At 40.8% G+C, this 20,299-nt stretch overlaps 1 protein-coding gene across 1 annotated transcript; it reads right to left on the bottom strand.

Moving 5' to 3' along the window:
* Positions 1 to 118: 118 nt before the first annotated feature.
* map1b (microtubule-associated protein 1B) lies at positions 119 to 15,754 on the bottom strand (the record flags this gene model as incomplete). Its single annotated transcript, XM_080046347.1, has 7 exons — positions 119 to 274; positions 581 to 819; positions 929 to 6,092; positions 6,427 to 6,567; positions 7,407 to 7,489; positions 13,281 to 13,382; positions 15,571 to 15,754. The coding sequence occupies 7 exons, from the start codon at positions 15,752 to 15,754 to the stop codon at positions 119 to 121; spliced, it is 6,069 nt and encodes a 2,022-aa protein (XP_079902473.1).
* Positions 15,755 to 20,299: the final 4,545 nt, after the last annotated feature.

Genomic DNA, 20,299 nt, shown 5'->3' with positions numbered 1-20,299 from the left:
TCTGGCTTTAGTAAGCAGGAAGTATCATTTGAGCATATACATGTTTACGTGTCTGCTAAGGTTTTCTGCTACATGGATGTTTCAGTCAATTGTCGCCCACATCTCATGCCTGACCAACCTACATCTCTATCTTACAAGCTGGGAAGGACTCATCCTGCATGACAACAGTGCTGCTGCTGGCCAGGACCATGATGTTAAGCTCCTGCTGCTTGTCGTGGGTCTCTTGGTACCACTCCCGCATTACATCAGTGTCATGGGTTGGAATCAGAGTGACCTGACACCAGAGAGAGGAAAGGGTGTAAAGCTCAAGAATTCAGATAATTCAAATAACATCCTCACAACCAAAACTTGTCTTTCAGTGTTGTCTTCCCTTTCTATGTTTCCATGCAGCGTTCAGTGGTATAACTTGCAGGGCTTTGACTTAAAAATGTCTCCAAAAGAAGCTCAAAATTGTAAATTAACTGTTTGCATGTGAAATGAAACAAAACAAATAAAATTGATGACCAAAGATGCTAAAGGCATATGGTACTCTGTTTACCTTTACATGACATTATTACAATGGTTAATCATTGAAACATACCTGCATATTGTTTCCCCACTGGGCCTTTCCTTCCAGCAGAGCATCAAGGACAGCCCTACTGGGCTCCTGAGCAGTCTGATCATTGCCACTGACCACGTAATAAGAAGACCGAACCCGTTTAAAGAACTCAGGATCCACATTCTTGGCACTGCAATGATTGGGAATGTAAACCAAATCCATGTACATGGGTGGACAGTTGGGCACAGAGGCTCCACCTGATGCCTTTCCACTGCTAGTACCTGAAAGACGCAAACATTTATATTTCTGGGAGATATGTCCTCAATTAATATGAGCAGATGATATTAAGTAGTAGAGGGATATCAGTGATTATGAGTAAATAGAAATTACCTGATGTAGCACTTTTTACACCTCTGGATGCAGAGGTATTGGTTGCATTTTTGGCATCTTTCCCTTCTCCGACACTCTTCTTTGGAGAGGAAGTTTTTGAATCCTTCACTTTTGATAGAACAGTCTTTCTGGCTGGTGAAGAAGACTTTTTCATGAGCTTTTTCTTCTTGGGCTTTTCTCCCCCGTCCGTGTTAGCATTGTGGAGGTTTTCTTCAGCCTTGAGGGCCTCTGGGTCCACCATGCAGACATCATGGTGGCCCGAAGGTGGAGCGGAGTCCTTGAGTGCCATTGGAGGGGGATCGGCATGCCTGTAAGTCAGGGTTCTGTCAGTGGGCAGGGTTTCAGAGTCGTCTTCAGAGTCAATGTTAGCATCTGCTGTAATGGAAGGGCACTCCTCCGTCCCTGGTGGAACATCTGAATCTGTTTGGGATGGGGCAGATTCACTGATGGATGTTGGTGGTGTCTCTTCACATTGCTTGGCAGAAAGCTTACCTCCTGGGGGTGGGGGCCCTTCTCCTGACTTGGCCAGAGGCTTCTCCTCATTCAAAGCATTCTCTTCATTGATGAAGTATTCTATTGGGTTAGGGTTGATGAAAGATGGGGAAAGTTCTGTTTTGGGGTGACGGTACTCACATGAAGTGACAAGGCAGAGGTCTACATCGGTCTTTGATGGAGCAGAAGGGCTCTTCTTAGTGGTGTCTGGGTCCCTGGAGCCACACGCAGAATTGTAATGATCAAGATCAGAGGTGAGAGGTAGATATGATGGGGAAGGAACTTTGGGGATCACAGGGGATTTTGCCTCAAATTTAGAATCTTCACATTTAAAGGGATTAGTCTCCTTTGCCGGTGAAAATGTATCTTCCTTTGAAAAGGTATAAGATGATGATGGGGAAGTAGCTTTTGGAGGTGAGGGTGACTTGTCGTATTTTTGCAGTGTGTCAGATTTATTAGACATGCTCTCCACAGATGGTGAAATAGGGCTGGTGCTGTCTTTGGCTGGGGGACCTCCTAGCACTGGGGATGGTTCATTTGAATGGGGCGAGTAGGTGAGGGAAGATATCTTTGGGGTGGCTGGAGACTTATCGGTTTGTTCATGTGGCATTTCCGCCATTTGACATGGGGTTGTAACAGAGGGAGTGGATTGAGATGCATCTGATGGAGTTGCAGAAGTTGCATGTACTGAATAACCCTCTTCAAAAAGCAAAGACCTCCCTACTGAACTATGCTCTGCAGATGGCTTTCCATCCATTCCATCTGAGGGGCTGTAGTCAACCTCAGTTGGGCCATTCTCCGCAGCACGGGAACTGCTTCCCAAAGATGGGTGCTCTGGGGATTGCCTACTAAAATCCAGGGCTAAGGAGTGGTCAGGGGACTCCTGGCCAAATTCTATTGACATGGTGGAGTGCTCTGGGGATTTTGTGTCCTGCATCTGTGTTCTGCTTTTGGTCTTTGGAGATATGTCTGGGGAGATAGACATAGGCCTGGGACAGTCTTCCCTGGATGGAGATCCCTCAGCCTCATGGAAGGTGGTTGGGGTCTGAACCACAGAGACGGACAAAGAGTCATCTACTTCTGTTGAATGCGGAGAGCCTACTTCAGCATGAAGGGAACGAGAATCAGTAGCAGGTTCTGGCAAAGAGCTGGTGGCCAGAGAGGCCGTCGATGCCGAAGCTAAATGTGAAAATGTGTCTTCTGCTACCACTTCCTCCAAAAAGGTTTCTGACTTGTCTGATGTGGTACCCTCTGAAATGGACATTTTACTCTCTTCTTTGTAAGCTGTGAAAGGATTAGTGTCTGATTCTTGTTTGGTCATTGGTGCTGAGGACAAGACTGAATAGTTGCTCTCTTCAGTTTTCTTAAAATCCATGTCAAATGGTAACTTTTCCTTCTTTGTTGGGGAAACAGATTCAGTTGGAGATGGGCTTTTTGCAGAGGACATTACTTTCTCTACAGGGGAAGAACTTCCTGATTCCCGTTCATAAGGCTCTGGGGTAACTCTATTGGAGGAATCCTCTTTATCACTTGTGACATCCACAATGAGTGGACCCTGCTCTTTGTCTTCTGACACAAGTGGTAGAGCTCCTGCTTTTTCATCTACTGGTGACTGATAGTAAGGTGTGTGACCAGAGGACTGAGGTGAGTTACCTCCTTCCAATGTCTTGTCATCTGGACTGATGGAGGGATCAGCTGTTGCTGTGGAACACCCTGCAAGTGTGGTGGACAGTTCTATTGGAACAGCAAATATTGATGGAGAATCAAACTTGTCTTTGCGGTCAACTGAGGGAGAACGTATAAGAGGGGATGTTGCCGAAGTTGAACTGAGTCTAGCTGAATCTGTGTCATACTTCTCACGTGCCTCTTGATCTGTAGTGCACCAGTCATCTTTCCCTGCAGATGGAAAATCCCTACAGAATTTATCCTCTTCTAGTGCTGAAGGGGGAGATATTGTGGAGGCGGAGTGGTCGTAGTCCTGGCCTTCTGTGGCATCACTATGAGAGTGATCTGACCCTAGAATAATCTGAAGCGGAGACAAATTCTTCCTATCAAACTCTCCCGATGTCCCAAACCTTCCAACATCCTGGGAAGGAGATTCATTCTCATCATTAGTATTTTCGTCGCTCATAATATCCCTAGGAGTCAACATCTCATCCATGGGAGTGGGCACACTGGAGATTTCCATTGTGGAATGTGTATGGCCAGAGTTTACAGTGTAATCCTCAGGGGGTTCATCTCTGTTCTCATCATCTGAAGCTGTTGAGCTCTCAAAGCCAACTGGAAACATTTCATCATGGATAGATGCAGCTGGAGAAACAGGTGAGGACACTTTGGGTGAAGCTGATAGAAAAAGATTCTGTGTCTCTCTTTGTCTCTCACTTATATGCAGACTTTCTACATTCTTATTAGTCACATCATCGTTCCCTCTAACACCATATCCTGGTTGGACATCATCATTTCTGTCTTGGTGGTGGTCATCTATGTTTAGGTTAAGTTTTTCTTTATCTGGTTCCACTCTCTGTGGTTCATAAACTTCTTCCATCTCTCCCTTCTCTTCATAATCCCCTCCCTCATATGTCTCCTCCATTACAGTGCCTTCATCTTCAAACTTCTCACTCACACTGCCATTGAGTTTTCCCTTAAGAAATTGTTCATCAGGAGTCTCTCCATTTTCTCCTTCAGCCTCAGTAGTGGTTATACCCTCATCCACAGACTCTAACGCCTCAGGTGACTCTTTGGTTTGTATCATGTCTTCATGGTGGATCATCACAGCCTCTTCTTCCTTACTTTGTTGTACAGTAGCATCATCCTCAACCAACTCTTCATCTTTAAGCTCCTCAAAATCCTTAGTGAGGTCTTCTGGTGTGGACATCAGAGATCTTACGGCTTCTGGATCCTCTACAACAGCAGCTGCACTACCGGCAAGTTTGACCTTTGTCTCCTTGGTCACCTTTGTTTTACCTTTCTCTTTTAACTTGAATGGGATTCCTGCATCTTTCTTTAAGACATTGTCTTTTTTCAGGGGCTTTGGTTTTGGTACTGCACTCTTTTCTTCACCTACAGCAGATGTCTTTTTTATGTCTCTAGAGGGCCTTTTGACATCTTTCTTTTGCTCTTTTTTTTCTTCCATTTTCTCCTTCCTAGGTGAGTCTCTTCTGATATCCTTTTTGATAACTTTCTTTGCCTCCTCTTTCTTTACCTTCTCCTCTTTTTTACTGTCTTGTTTGGGTGTATCATCTTTCTTTGCAACTTCTTTTTTAACATCCTTTTTCTTTTCCACAGACACTTTGGACTCCTTTTTAACAATCTTTTCTTTTTCAACTTTTGGTTTTATTTCAGACTTCTTTTTTTCTGGAGTGTCATTTACACCTGTCTTCTCTGATGTCTTTGGCTTTTCCTTTTTCAGAGGAGCCTTTTCTTTTTTATCAGTCTTTTGTGTTTTTTCATGAGATGATTCTGCATCTGCCTTTGCTTTTTCAGGTGCTTCCTCCTTTGAATCTTTCCGGATGCTTCTGCTTGGTGATGGCTTTGGGGTAGACTTTAAGCTCTCTCTGCTGTCAGTTCTGTGTTTCATCTTAGCCTGCTTTAGTGTTGGTGTCGACGGCATGGTAGAAGACATTGTTTTTTGAGTGACAACTGGCTGCTTCAGGAAGTCCAAGTGCTTTAGTTTTTCTAAACCTTCAAAGATGTGATGTTGAGTGGCATTTCCAGGAAAGAAAACACGCACAACCTTATCTGATGGATTTGCAGGGTGCCACACAATAAGTGAAGAGATGGAAGTCAAGTACGACACTGGGAACTCAGATTCCTTTCCATTGGGCATTAAAATGGAAGAGGTGTCTTTTTCACTGCCTGTCCACTGCTTCATGAAGTGTTGCATCTCCTTGCTGTTCTTTGATGGATTAAGCACATACATCTCAAGTTTTCCAACGCCCATTTTCTGAAAAAGTATGAGTGGTTCTATGGCATTTCCAACAGGCCTTTGCAAAGGTTCTATCCTGTAATTTAGCTTGGTGAGGAACTGCTGAGTTAATGCTGCCTCCTCAGCATTCCCCCGCACTCTGTAATTAGGTTCAGGGTTTTCCAAGTTTTCAGGAAGATTCACAAACACAACACCAATATCTGGAGAAATCTGGTTCTTCACCCAGTCACTGTTAGCTGTCGAACCCTGTGACTGTTCCTCCTCAAGCTCTGCAACCTTTCTTTGCAGCATGCTATTGATGCCTGGCAGGTTGTCGTCGCCAATGTGGGTCAGGAGGATTGAGTCCACTCTGTCCAGATGTCTAACCAGCTTCCAGAAACACGACTTCCTGTCTGAGCCACCGTTAATGAGCATGTTAAAGCCATTAACAGCAAAGAGAGCGGAGTCACCACGACCAGCAGGGAAAATGTAACAGCATGGTTTGGAGAGTTTGAGGAATCCACCTGAGGTTGGTGGTTCTAAAATGTCAAAAGGAGATGGGATCTCTACTGACTCAGATAAATACTCAGTGAACTCTGAGAGGCCCTCCATTTCAGGGAGTATGAGAGTGCAGTTTAGTTTCATGTTTATGAAGTCCTGCAGGTTGTGTTTATCCAAATTGGAGTTTTTCCAGTCGCCTTGATCGGGACAGGAGAGTGTAAGGTTGGCTTTGTTTGCTGGGTTAATGGTGCTGAGCAGTTCACCAATCTGTGCATAAAAAATTAAGGTACTTTAATTGGTTACATACTATATTCAGTAATTAAATGAATAGTGCTTTGCAATCACAGTTGAGTTCAATATACATACTTGCACTTTATGTGTATATCAGTAGGTTTTAAGACTAAAATGGAATGCTAGGGGGGGCATGCATTATTGTTTTTGTTCAAAGGTTTTTACAGACCAAAATATATATTTTGGAAGCCCCGGCAGGTTTCCATTGATGTCAAACTTCATGTAATGGCAACAAAATGTGTGCATAAATGAATATGTGGAACTATTAGATTGTAGTAAACTATATACTATATAAGCTGTGTGGGCTCACCTCTTGGTCAGTGAATATGTCTATGAAGTTGTAGAAAGAAAAGGATCCAGACTGAAGAATCAGCTCCCCTGTGTTTTCAGAGCATTGCCCAGAGAGAAGAAGAAGCTTGTGTCTAGCAGTGTCTGAGATCATCAAACGAACCTTGTGATCAAAATAAGAAAATAAATAATTTTTATGAAATAGTGACAGTGACTGTGGTTGAAAGAAAATTGACTACTGTATAAGATAAAGAAACAATGATATAAGGATATGTATGACATATCTGATAGTAATTGATGTATTGCAAATGGTTAAGAATGAAAGAATCCTATCCAATAATACTGGCCACAGAGCTAGGGAATACAAAGCCGTGCAGCTGCAGCAATTAGCTTAATGATTTTGTCTATTTGAAATATCATCAGTTTAACATCACCCAAACCCATTAGCTAATTAGCTGACATGTTATTTTGCTGCCTACTCTGCTAAGTTTCCATTCAAGGCATCTCTTGCCTCTCCATGTTCACTTCATCATCAACATCAGTTGTTATGGTTGGCCCTGTTAATGCACAGTTTTAATGCAAACATGCCTAGGGGGTGGAGGTGCCACTGAATTAGAGCACAACTGACACAAGAGGAAATCTTGGGTCATATTATCTGACCCTCTGCTATCTTTCTTTCTATCAAAATGTAGCATAAGCATTACCGCAGAAACAAAAAGGTAAAAGGCTGCAATTTTTAGTTCAGCAGTAAACAAGACCTTGGCCCTGTCCCTTGCAACAGCAGCACCACACACCAGTTCATGATAGTGGATATTGGACAAACGTAGTAGACAGTCAAGGCTGAATAATTATACTTTTCAAGCTGTAATCAAGATGTAAATGTGCATTTTAACTGATTTGTGACTCATCCCTCTAATACGAGGTTGAAAGATAAAGTAACAAGTTACAGAAATAATCAGAAAGACAGTATAGATTGTCAACAACAATTATGGCACAATTTACCTCAGTACTAACTGCTTCATCTGAAGGGTTGATAAGTACCACCGTTTCCAGGACATTACTTTTATGGTGAAGAATTCTCTGCCCTGCAAAGCAAAAATAGAAATGGGATGCAAATTGAGATAAAAAACAAAACAAATTTCAAAGTGACATCATTTCATCATACCAAGAAATGGGATTGTTTTGCATTTCATGCCTGTATGTTTTATTGTTGATTTCCCTATAAAGAGTTATAGATCCAATTATAAATCAGATGTGTCACAACCCCCAAACACACAAAAACATGAACCATTCATTTTCTTCGTCACTTTTAATATTTTCATCACTGTTTCAACTATAATGAGAAAACGCACTGATTACAAAGTCCTTAGCTTCTCTGGTTATAATATAAGGCATGACTCATGATGTATGAACTAATTTATCAAACACAAATCAAACTGGAAGCTCTAATATGGCTGTCTAAATGTTATTGGTCTCCTAAGAGTGGAGCTCTTTATCCCTAAGATGGATGATATTTCTAGATGGAAGTATAACACATGACCCTGAACCCTCTCTATTAAAATCTTCTTCAGAATGAAATTACTCCTCCATCATCCTCTGTTAGAAGATATAATCTTGCGCGACTTGGCAGCGCCATATTTAGAGTGACCATAGTATAGAAAGATCTTTTTGTAGCGTAATTAATCATCATAATTATGCTTCAATTTTTGTTTAAGAAAACATAAAGCTTGTATTGTGAATAATTGCAAAACAATGTTATTCTCCATCAGGCACACATTCTATTTCACTTAAGGGCTGCAAACAACATTATGTTTAATTGTGTTTCTGGTCAACTGATGAATATAACTCCAATATTCACTCTTCTTTAAGCACTGTTTTGGTGTCCCTCGCCGTTGAGGGGAATATCTTACTCTGAATGGAAAATCCCATATGTTCACAGAGACACGTGATCATTCTCAGTGGGTTCTGGATTCCATTTGTAATATAAACATATTGATTATCAGCTTTTATGGATACTAAAAGCTTTATATCAATCCTTTGTAGTACAGTATTTTTAGTATTTATGTTGTGTGATAAATCAAAATATTACATTTTAGAATGGATTTTTTGAGATGTGAAAAAATAAAAGCAACAATAAAACAATAAAAAGGCGCATTACAATTTCCCAAAGTAAACACGAGGTCTTCAAATGTCTTGTTTTGCCCAACCAACAGTCCAAAGCAGGATGAGATTCAATGTATAATATAAGATTTTTTTTTTATAATATTCAAATTTGAGATGATTACCAATACAGACAAGAGACAATAATTATTTGCAAAAGACACAATCATTTGGTCTCGCTGTAAAATGGGGACTAAATATGGTGACCACACTTTGCCATGACTGACATCTTACTGTCATGTGACGGATCTTTCAAACAGCATGGTGTGACAAACAAACAGGTTCACAATCAATTGTCCTAGGTTGTGGATGATTGATTATGATAATGGCTTTGATCCGACTGTGTGTGTGTGTGTGTGTATATGTGTGTATTAGGGGGCTATACCCTCGTCCATCATTATTCACCCAAGCATGTCACAGCTACTCAAACCCACAATCTGTCTTTCGTCCTTGTCAGTTCTCATCTCATTTTAAATACAGGAATTAATGGTTTCCCCTAGATTCAACTGAGAAAAGAGAGGTTTTATTTGGTTAATATAGCCCCAAAACTAAATGAGATGCTGCCACTATCATTCTGATAATAAGACAAATAAGGTGCAGAAAGATGTTGCATATAAACTGTGAATTGACAGGCATAGTTTATAAGACAGAGTGTGCCTTGTCTCCAGAGACGTGATACTGCAGCAGCTATCTAACATACATATTTCATATAGCAGAATCTCATTATGGAGGGAGGACATACCCATTCACCTTGACACTTCCTCCCAGAGGGCTGTCCCTCCATACGAAATATAAAAAAAATCTTTCATTCATCGCTGTTAATAAGGGAAGTGGTTGCTTTACCGTGCACGACCATTAGCCTGTAATATTCTGAAGAGGTTTAATCGATTCTTTTGCAATTGTTATCTGCAACTTTTGTATCAAAAAGTCCTAAGATGCTGTTGTGTTTTTCGACTGAATAGAGGTTAGGGTTAGCCTAACAAAGCCTTGACTTATTCTTGCTCTAGAATGAATTGACGGCATCATCCGATTCAAGCATTTTGCTTTACAAGAAAAAAAACGTACTTTAAGATTTATATGTATTATATAAAGGTGTTTTGTTAGTTATTTTGCAGTGATGGAAGCCATGACTGGAATGTTTTTAGATCTGATATTTGCTATTTTATTTTCTGTACAGCTGTCCTTGAGTCCTTGAAATGTTATGACACTGTACCTAATGCAAGTTGTAAGCACAAAATGTCCTCTCTTGGTTTTGGATGTTGCAAACATTTTTGTTTGGTAGTTTGCAATAGAGATTTGTGTCGGACTAATACCACCATCATCAAAATCCCAGTTTGCTGCGGGAGAAACCAGATTCAATCTGCTGCTTTGTTTTGAAGAGGCAGCAGTCTTAAACTGATGACAACAGCTCCTCCGTATACGAACAAGTGACTGAGGAAGTGTTTTTCAGAGGTCTGCGAAATGAGAGAAGAATCAATCATGGAAATGTATCCTCCATCCTTACACGCTACTGTACAAAAGCCACATCTGTAATTGCTAAGTATACTGGTTGTTTGTGTGTGTCTCACTGTGGGTTACGCCCTGCTTACTGGCCTTTCATGCGATGAAATAGGAAATACAGTAGTCTGCCCATGTTAAAACTAGAGAAGCACAATGCATCACCCAGCCAAATTACTCTGTGCCTCACTCGTCAAAGAGATGACAGATTGTGCAATGGAGCTTGATTGACCCTGACAATTATCTCGATCGATATAAGAATCCTTATAGCGCTCAGAGTGTCACCATCTCAGCAGGAGGAGAGGTAATGTGACATGCCTCACTGAGCATTGTCTCCTCCCGACTGAATAGAAAAGTGCAAGACTGGTGTAGCCCGTCTGCCACCGACTGAGCCAGACAGGGGGAACATCAATGCCTGTGGATGTCGCCTCACCAAATATAGATCAGTGGAACAACTGAATTCACTGCCTCCATCCTTTTGCATCAAAGTAAGAAAGAAAGAAAAAGAACTCGCACACAAGGATTACAATCTCCTCAGGTGGAAGCCCTGAATTACTTTCATTCCATTTCCCATGACAACAGAATAATTGATGTTGACTGTGACATTCAGCAGCAGAGATGGGGACACACCCCTGAGCACAGTTTTCAATGTCACTCATTCACATGTCCCCAAAAAACTGGATCAAAAATGGAACTGGTTTATGTAATATGTCTGGGCGAATGCTGTTAAGTTGACTGACTCATTGAACATTTGTAGCATTGATTCTTCTAAAAACTATTCAGTCATAAGCTTCTTCAGAGGCATCATCGTTAGGAATTAGCTCCTCAAAACAAATGATAATGGTCAATCACTATTCCAATATGAAGTCTTCCCATCCAACTGTTTATTCCCCAATTTCCTCCAGGTATGAATATAAAGGGTAATGCATCCCTGTAGAATGCTTGATTGATCAATCAATCTGATGATGTACAGACACACAGCAGACCAGTCACGATTAAGTGTTTACTATAGAGCCTTTAAGCGAAAACAGGATTGCAGCAGTGAAAAATGAAAGGATCTTTATCTCGGGAAAAATTCATTCGGGAAAGTCAACACTATTCTTTATTGCTATTGATCGCCGAATGGATTTGCGGTTTAGAGACATCCTTTTTAACTCTCCGGTCGCTTTTTCAGCGCTGTCTGCATCCAAAGCAGAGTGCTAGGAAATCTATAGGTAACCAGAAGTATCATATATCCATCAGGGGTCTCTTGTCTGGCCCCTCTTTTTTTCCTCCCACCCTTTTTCTTGTCACTGTGGGGTCCAGACATCCTGTGCACTAACATATGTGTGATGGATGGCATGTCATCTTTCAGGCAGACGGATAATTGCATTTGTCGCCTTCCGCCTGTTACCACCTGCTGGGTTGGGTTTTCCTGTAAGCTCTGAGTCATCTCCGATGGATGGTAAAGGTAGACATAAAAAACATTCAGCATACAGATATTTAATTGATTTCTCTTACAAATAAATGTTGAAGTTTTACATAAAGTCGACAGCTCAGTTTCATAATCAACTATCTTAATCCTCAAAAACACACTCATTATTTGATTAAAATTGGCTGATTTTTTTAGTTTTGGTCTCATAATTTATGTATGGATAAAACAAACTAAATATAAAATGTTGATAAGTGAGCTCTGGATATGCTGGCAGGCAAATATGGTTACCTTGAGACAGAGCCAGGCTAGCTGTTTCCAATCTTTATCCTAAACTTCGTAGCTGTACAGCTTCATATTTAGCAAAAATAGACACCAACTAAAGCTTTAAAGCGGTTTGTTCTCTTTGGATGAATAAAGATTAACTTTATGCAGCGGAACTGTCCTGAACGAACATACGAAGCCCTGTCACCGTAAAGCTAAATATTGCAGCTTTCTTGGAAGCACTTCATAAAGCACTTTATGCATTGCAAGTTCAACAAAATGTAAATCCTTCCCTGGAGGAGGACACTTGTGAAAAAGCCTGAGGGTTAGAATATAAGAGAAACTACACTTTTCCACTTTTGCTCTTTATGCAGCATTAACTCTCATCTTGGCTTCATTAATTCACTGATCAGAACTGTAGCTCTGTCTCTTTTCAGCAGTTTTTCCTACGACTTGCATCTATCTTCACCTTATTTTTCATTGTCACCTCTTTCTTCCCTTCTTCCCTACCCCCATACCTCCCTTGATCCCTTGTTTGCTCTTCTCTCTCTCTCTCTCTCTCTCTCTCTCTCTCTCTCTCCCCCTCCCTCCTATATTTTCTCGAAACAGACACTTGCCACTGGGGGATTCTATATGCTACTAATTACTCCTGATTCAACTGCGCATCCAGCACTGTGTTGCACGGCAACAGCACACATGGAGGAGGCAAGAGAGATGGGAGAATGGTACAAAGGGATGAAAGGGAGTGCCGAGTCTCTTTAAATTCCATTGTAGGTAAATAAGCTGTTGTATTTCACTTAAAATCAAAATAATACAATAACAAGAGTTTTGATACAGGGATATAAGTACGTTATTTAAAAATAAACCACCCTAAGTGTAGTCCGCAGTTGCACTTGTTGGCTGGATCAATTTATGGTGTAAGTATGAAACCCTGCTGGTCATTTCCAAAATGGAGCCTAGCCAAGAGTGTCAAGGCCACACTGCCCACTGACCGACCACATGCCCTGCCACACTGGATCCGTTCCATCTTTATGGAGCCTCTCTCTCTCACCTTGCACATAATCCAGCTATAAAAGCACTATGCAACAAAATGCAGACAGGGCGTATCCGGAGATAGGTAATCAAACCCCTCCGCTTAGTACACTGCACCGACATTAAAGCTGACTGTGTTGTTGTGATTGTGTATGTATACAATGCTGAACATCGCAGTGATGGAATTTAACTATGAATGTTTACTCAAGTAAATTTGGCACCAAAGTACAGTGTTGGGGCTATTGTACATTTTCCTGCATAATCTATAACTTTTTACACTACTGATGCAGCTCAAAAATAATATTCATTGTTCAGGGAAATACATTCTAACTCTTCTCAATTTTTTTTTTACTACAAAAACCTTAAAAAAAAATCTAAAGGTAATATTTCAACTAATTTTAACAATAGCATTATTTCATAACTTCTACATTATAAATGATAAAGTACGATACTTTAAATGTATTTTTCTATTGATACATTATCATTAAAAAAACTCTCATTTTCCAGTTTACCTCTGACATCTGCAGAGAAGCGAGCCGAGTGTCTGGAGACAAACAGCTTGAGCTCCTGGTCCAGGTTACAGTCGATAAGGTTGGTGTCCCATGACCGGATGCCTGCAGGACAAACACACACACACACACACACACACACAAACACACACACACACACACACACACACACACACACACACACACACACACACACACACACACACACACACACACACACACACACACACACACACACACACACACACACACACACACACACACACACACACACACACACACACACATAATCGACAAGACAAAAAAGAGACAAAGAAAACATATGTTAGCTTTGCTGTCTGAAAAATGAATCAATGCAGGCAGCAAACATTACGACAAAAACTTGGCAACAGGTCTGACTGATGTTCCCTCACGCACACGTCTAGTTCACTGATTCTTTGCCTCTCGGCCATTGGAAAATCTTAGATGGAACGTGTATGGAGTTGTTACGCTTTTTGGCATGAGAAAAGTAATCTATAATAGGAAACATCCATAGCCCTGTTTCTGTTTTGTGATTGGCAGGACAAGTTCATTCTCTTTTAATAATGCGAGTAAAGGCCCCCTCGGAGTTAGGTTGTGACATGTTCTTTGAATGACTTTTAAACAGGGAATGTTCAAATTTATTTCTCATGTGTTGGTAGGGAGCAGCGACAGTGGGCATATACTTAGAGCAAAGGGTGTGGCAATAACACAAGGCCATTAGTGGATTAATATAAGCAATATTGATGACACATTTCTCCAACCAGTTAGCTTACGGGAGAAGGATGCCCATTTAGATAAGATAATAGGTTAGATGAATTAAAATAAAAACACAACGGTATAAATTACTAATGAAAAATGTATCTTAAATTAAAAACTAAAATGAGTAAAAATAAATACATTAAAATACTTTGTCTATGGAGGAAGATTGCTAAGCAACCAAACGCTCCACAACCTCTGCTGATTGACCTTATGTTTTGTGTTTTTTCCAAGGACAAGACTAAAACTTCACAAGGCCTGACAATAGTTAGGCCATACCATAATAACCAATTGAAGTAATGTGCTATTTTATTTTTATTAAAATGGATCACTGTTATGTGTGATAGGCTAGCCTATATGATCTTCGTTTTCATCTCTAGCACTTTTTTAAGGCTTTATTTATTTCTTACACCTACACTGTAACTGCGCCATACTTTCCTCCTCCTCCTCCCTCCCCTCTTTCACACAAACAGTGCACTCTGGCCGAAGAGCAGCTGTAGCACAATCTTTTTAAAAGAAAAGAAAAACGCCCAGGCTGCTCGCCTTTCAATATCGTTCCTTGTGGCTTGCCGTAGGGACCGCAGTGCGGACTGAGCCACGCCCACCGGCCGGTGAGTGATGAGAGACGATGAAGATGATGATGATGATGATGATGATGATGGAGAGATGTTCGGGAAATCGATTTATAAGCTAACCCTTCCCTTAGCATGACAGAACAGTTATTTAACAATCTCAAAACCCAAAGCAGAATGTAGGCTACTTTGCTTTGTCAGCTGAAGACTATATATGTCCTACATGGCGACACAATCACAGATAAAAGCTGTTGTTAAACCCCTCTGTTGTCTCCTCTTGTGTGAGTAAACTGATGCGTGGGACCCTCAAACAAAAGCCTGACGCACCTGAATCAAGCCTGGCGAGGTGCCGCAGCTGCAACTAGGGCCAAAAATAAGATACGCCGTGTTATTGACGCATTGTCCGGATTTATTGCTGAATCACTGCTGTGTTCGTTAAGAGCAACCCGCAGGGCCCACGTGTGCTGATGACAACAATACGGCCAAGTGAAATGAATAATAATCAAATAATTACAGTAACATAACAAAGCTCCTGAATACATTAGTTGGTTCGTAAAAAGATGTCTTGTCAGGATGTCAGGAGATTAGATTTGGCGATAGCTTGTGATGTTACTGGGAGAGGCTGTTCAATACCCTCTATAATGAACAGCATCACTTGTAGTTCTTCAGCACCCCCAATACAAATAAATAAATCAAATACAGCTAATGACTTATTAATAGGCCTGATGCGTAATTCACTCGGGCATAATTTATCGTGCGTAAAATCCGGCCTTAGAGAAACAGGTGCATCCTCAGCCTACATGACTTCAAAGACATAAGACCAACTTCTTAGCCATACACATATTGTTCAAGTTGTTGTTGGGATGTTCTAAGTTAAGCTGTCGATGGCCTATAGGTTACAAAAACGCCCCCAAGGAGCTCAATGCATGATCTCCATACATTACCTTTCTCTATGTCCGCAATGGCACACTTGAGGTGATCCTCCGTAAAGACCTCCCCGATCACCACCAGCAGATAGAATTTGCCGTCGTTGAAGTGCTGCGAGGGGCTGGTGGATGTGGGAGATGCCCCGGTGGCACTCTGTCCACCTAAAGTCTCCATATCTGCAGATGCTACCAGGGTCGCCATCCTCTCCTCGTTCTCTCTCTATCTATATCTCTCTGTTATCTCCCGAAGGCGCCGAGGATCCCAAACAGCAGCCTCCTCCTCCTCCCTTTCTGTATTCTCTTCCCGACACACGAGTGGAGCCTTGATAGGAGTGGCCCTAGTGCTATATACCCGCAGTCATTGTGTCACAGCCAGTCGGTAACCGGGGAGAGAAGAAGAGAAGAGGGCGCCGGTGGGTCTTTTTCTTTTTTCGCACACTCACACCACACAGCTGATGTCATCCGCAACGAATCAAACGCCTCCGGAAGTCCCTGTCTGAGATGTGATGCTTTGTGTTGTACATGTTAATCAGCTGGATTCCTTATGTTTACTCTTTATAAATACTCCATAGGAATGGACAGCTACAAGTTTGACATCAGCTACTTTGTGTATGTACAAATCAAATCAAAAATGTGAACCCTTCAAAACAAAACTTGATTCAAAAATGAATGTTCTGGTTAAAGGAGTATATAGGGCTTTACATGAGTAAGCTCTCCTTCAGAAACATCTTTTTGGATTGGAGGAAGATACTCAAAACAAAAATGTTTGATGCTCTGAAAGAGAAAAAAACACAACACTTGAAATAATGCTTTTCTGTATGATTTAACTGTCAATGTTGTATTGGTGTTGTTATCTGAATAAAATAACAATTAAATTAAATAACGTTGAGCTGAGTAGGACACAATTTTCCACATGAAGCATAGTTAAATCAGTTGTACTAACCAGGCTGTAAAAACACTTGGCAAAAATGAGACTAGGCCAGTAATGATGAAGGTCCTATGGTGTTGCATTATGGGCAATGTAAATTTCCTTCTTATGTTTGGAACCTAATCCCTTAGGCCTTTCACACCAAAATGAACCAAGAGTCAGTTCCAGGCTGGTGTTGGGGTCAGTTCAAAACTGGTTACAGCCTTATCCCAGTTATGAACCGGTTGGTTTCACATCGACCGGAGACAGCCATGGAGCCGGCAAGAGAGCAACGTCATGACGTCACTGTAAACGTGTGTGTACGTCACCCGACGCCGCTGCTCTTGTGGCTAACGCTAAAGCTACCGCTAGCTTTAAGCACAACAACAGCGGCGAATACGTCTTATTTTTACACTTGTTGGCTCTCGCTTTGCTTTCTTAAGCAAACAGGACCCATACAGCGTATTCTCGCCGGTCAATTTGATCGCTACGTTCGGTAATTATGTTATGTTTACGTCTCGTAGTAGCGGTGTTTTTAAATATGGCGGGCATGAGGTTTGAGTTGCTCTGGTTGGTCAGGATAATCCCTCCCCCAACCGTTCGCGCAAGCAGTTCTTATCAAACCCTGCTCAATCCTGGGGTATGAGTTCCCCCGGTTTTTACGGCCCGGAGCAGGCTCTCTGGCGGTGTGAAACCAAAACACTGGCTCTAACTCCGAACAAGCCCAGAACTAGCTCCGATTTTGCGGCGGTGTGAAAGGCCTATAATAGGCCTTTCACACCGCCGCAAAATCGAGATTAAAGATCAGGACATTCTGGCCTTTGTTACAAAAAAAATTGACCATCATTATTATTGTCTTTAATCCGTCTCTTACAAGTCCCCCTATGTTCCTGACAGTGCATACATTGCCAGAATAGAGCCTCGCCCTTTTGTATTAAATAAGGGATTTATCATCAGGTTTATTCTCTGTGTAGGCTAACTGAAAGCCCTGGTGTGATGATTACTTTCTTTTAACATGGTGAACACATATATAAATCCATAAATGTTTAACTTAATTTAAGTGATACTGCACCGTTTAGAAATAATAATAATAATAATAATAATAATAATAATAATAATAATAATAATAATAATAATAATAATAATAATAATAATAATAATAATAAACTCCACTTTAATGCCAGTTTTTTTAAACAGTGCCATAGTGCAATTATAATTATAATAGAGTAATTGTTGTAGGAAAACATTTTCAGGAAATCAAGTAATAAAATTAAAACATAAAACAATTTTGTGCCATTTAATGCCTCCAATATTAGCAGAACAAGTCTGGGAATTACATGAAATTGTCAGCACCAATCCAATGGCCCCATAAACCTATGAAGCTTTATTCAATAACGGTTTAGTTTAACAACATATCAGAGAAATTCCCAGTAATTCACAAGTAATTGATTAAAATAAATATTATTGCTTAAATGTTATGACTTTGCTTTGACATTTCCCTATCATGATATATGGTATTTTCATTTAAATTAGGCAAAACTACAGCAAAAAATACATAACACACATTTGATAGGCTATTTGTTACAGAAATGTACCCAAGCACTATCCAAAAATGAACATGATGTTTCTGTCTTTATTTGCTAAGACATATAGCCTTCACATGATATGTTTTGCTTATAACCCTACCATATCCTTGTGCAGAGATAATGGATACAGATATCTGATCACAGTATCAATCTTTGATCTCACTCAGGTTGATCCCTCACAGACTAATCTGGAGTTTCAAGAGATTCACTTTGAAAAAGCTTCCATTGAACAAAAAGCAAGTTTTCATATGAAAGAAATATGAAATCAGAGGGGGGTTAAAGATGGACCAGTTCAAATGGATAGCAAATGAAAAGAACTGAGATGACAGAATTCAGTCTGACTTTTTTTTCTAGAAAGGGAACAGTGTGTGTGTGTGTGTGTGTGTGTGTGTGTGTGTGTGTGTGTGTGTGTGTGTGTGTGTGTGTGTGTGTGTGTGTGTGTGTGTGTGTGTGTGTGTGTGTGTGTGTGTGTGTGTGTGTTTGTAGATGTTGTAGACGTTAAATGCATTTGGCAGCAAATACAAACCATTATGTATTGTGATTTGAATACAAAAGATGCTCAGTCTTCACAGGGGGATCATCTAAACAAAAAAACAAAAAAAAATAATGTAAAATAAATAATACTTTGCCTACATGAAAGCCAACAGACTCTTGCTGACTCCTGCAAGAACAAACGCCACACATTTGACAGAGACAGGCACAGGGTGCATAGTTACAAAGGGATGCACAAAAGGACACAAACACACACACACACACACACACACACACACACACACACACACACACACACACACACACACACACACACACACACACACACACACACACACACACACACACACACACACACACACACTTTCCCTGCTGGATTTCCCTCTGGCAAGCCTCATTGATGTGATCTGTTCTCATAGATGGGGTTACTGCAGGTGCAAGTTATTGACTCTAAAAAGGAGCCATCAGGAGCAGGAGTCTGTCCACTCAGCAGCTCCTGGATGTGAATATTTCAGGGTCCCATGAGGTCTGGACGCTGGGCTTGGGTTGGTCAGATTCTCCTATAGGCCACGAGAGGTCGAATCAAACATTCATCAAAAACAGCTGGGGAATTAAAGAAGGCATTAAAAATACAACAGGCTGCCCCCAGAAGGTCTCCCAGACACAGACAAAAGATGGGGATGCACTTCACTGTGTGTGTGTGTGTGTGTGTGTGTGTGTGTGTGTGTGTGTGTGTGTGTGTGTGTGTGTGTGTGTGTGGGTCTCTATGTGTTTTCCATAGATGGATTGATGGAGGTTTTTTTTTTCTTACCTGCACACTTGTATTCGTTTCTGCGTCCAAGTGTAGACGGACAGCTCATAAATGGAAACAGAAGGATTTTAATAATTCAAAGACCTGAAATCCTTATGGGTCTTGCAAAACATTAAATCCAGTGATGCTGCAGGTCACTTAGAAAATACAACAAAGACGAACAGTGATACACTGTGTGAACATCTAGGTGTGTCCAGGAAACTAGAGATTTTTTCAGCAATGAAACAAAAGACACCATATAATACAGAGAAAGAAATGTAAATACCTTGCCTTTTCATACTTCCTTTTCTAACAGTGTTTGAATATGTTTCTGATTATCATAACGCTGCATCAAAGTACACATCATGCCTACTGTACTTGCATTTCCTGTAATTATTAATGATTATTAATGTCAGAAAAACTGTAAAGCAGCATAACATCTTTCTCAAAGAGGGTTTATTTTCAAAATTGGTTGGCATGAAAAAAATAACCATCTGCCACAATTTGGCATGGGGCAACAATCAAGACCTTATTGCCATGAGAGAGAGGGGGGGGGGTGTTTATGGGTAAAACATATTTTCACTGACTGCATCTTGCTGCCTCCTCCTGTGCAGAGTTGGGCACAACATGTTCATAATGGCATATTTGTGCATAACAGTCAGACAGTTTATAATACTATAAATATGAATTGATTTCAGGCATATACTTGCTTTTCCATAAATCACTGTAGGTCATTAAAATAGCAAAAACAGCACTGGTGTAATTAATAACTTTCTTTCAGGGGTCCCAGGAAGTCATGGCAGTGCCAACATCCACAATAGCGGCATCGTGCCCAGCAGTCACACAGCCAACAGACAGCATGTGCTTTATAAGATAACAGTTCACCTTGAGAAACATTGATGTCCAATTCACCTTTATAGTATTGCTATTGCATGATTAAAAGGTTGTGTAAATACAACATTCATTAGAAAA

This window comes from Ammodytes marinus (assembly GCF_949987685.1).
Source record: "Ammodytes marinus genome assembly, chromosome: 18".
NCBI lineage: Eukaryota > Metazoa > Chordata > Actinopteri > Uranoscopiformes > Ammodytidae > Ammodytes > Ammodytes marinus.
This window is presented reverse-complemented; position numbering and strand designations above follow the sequence as displayed.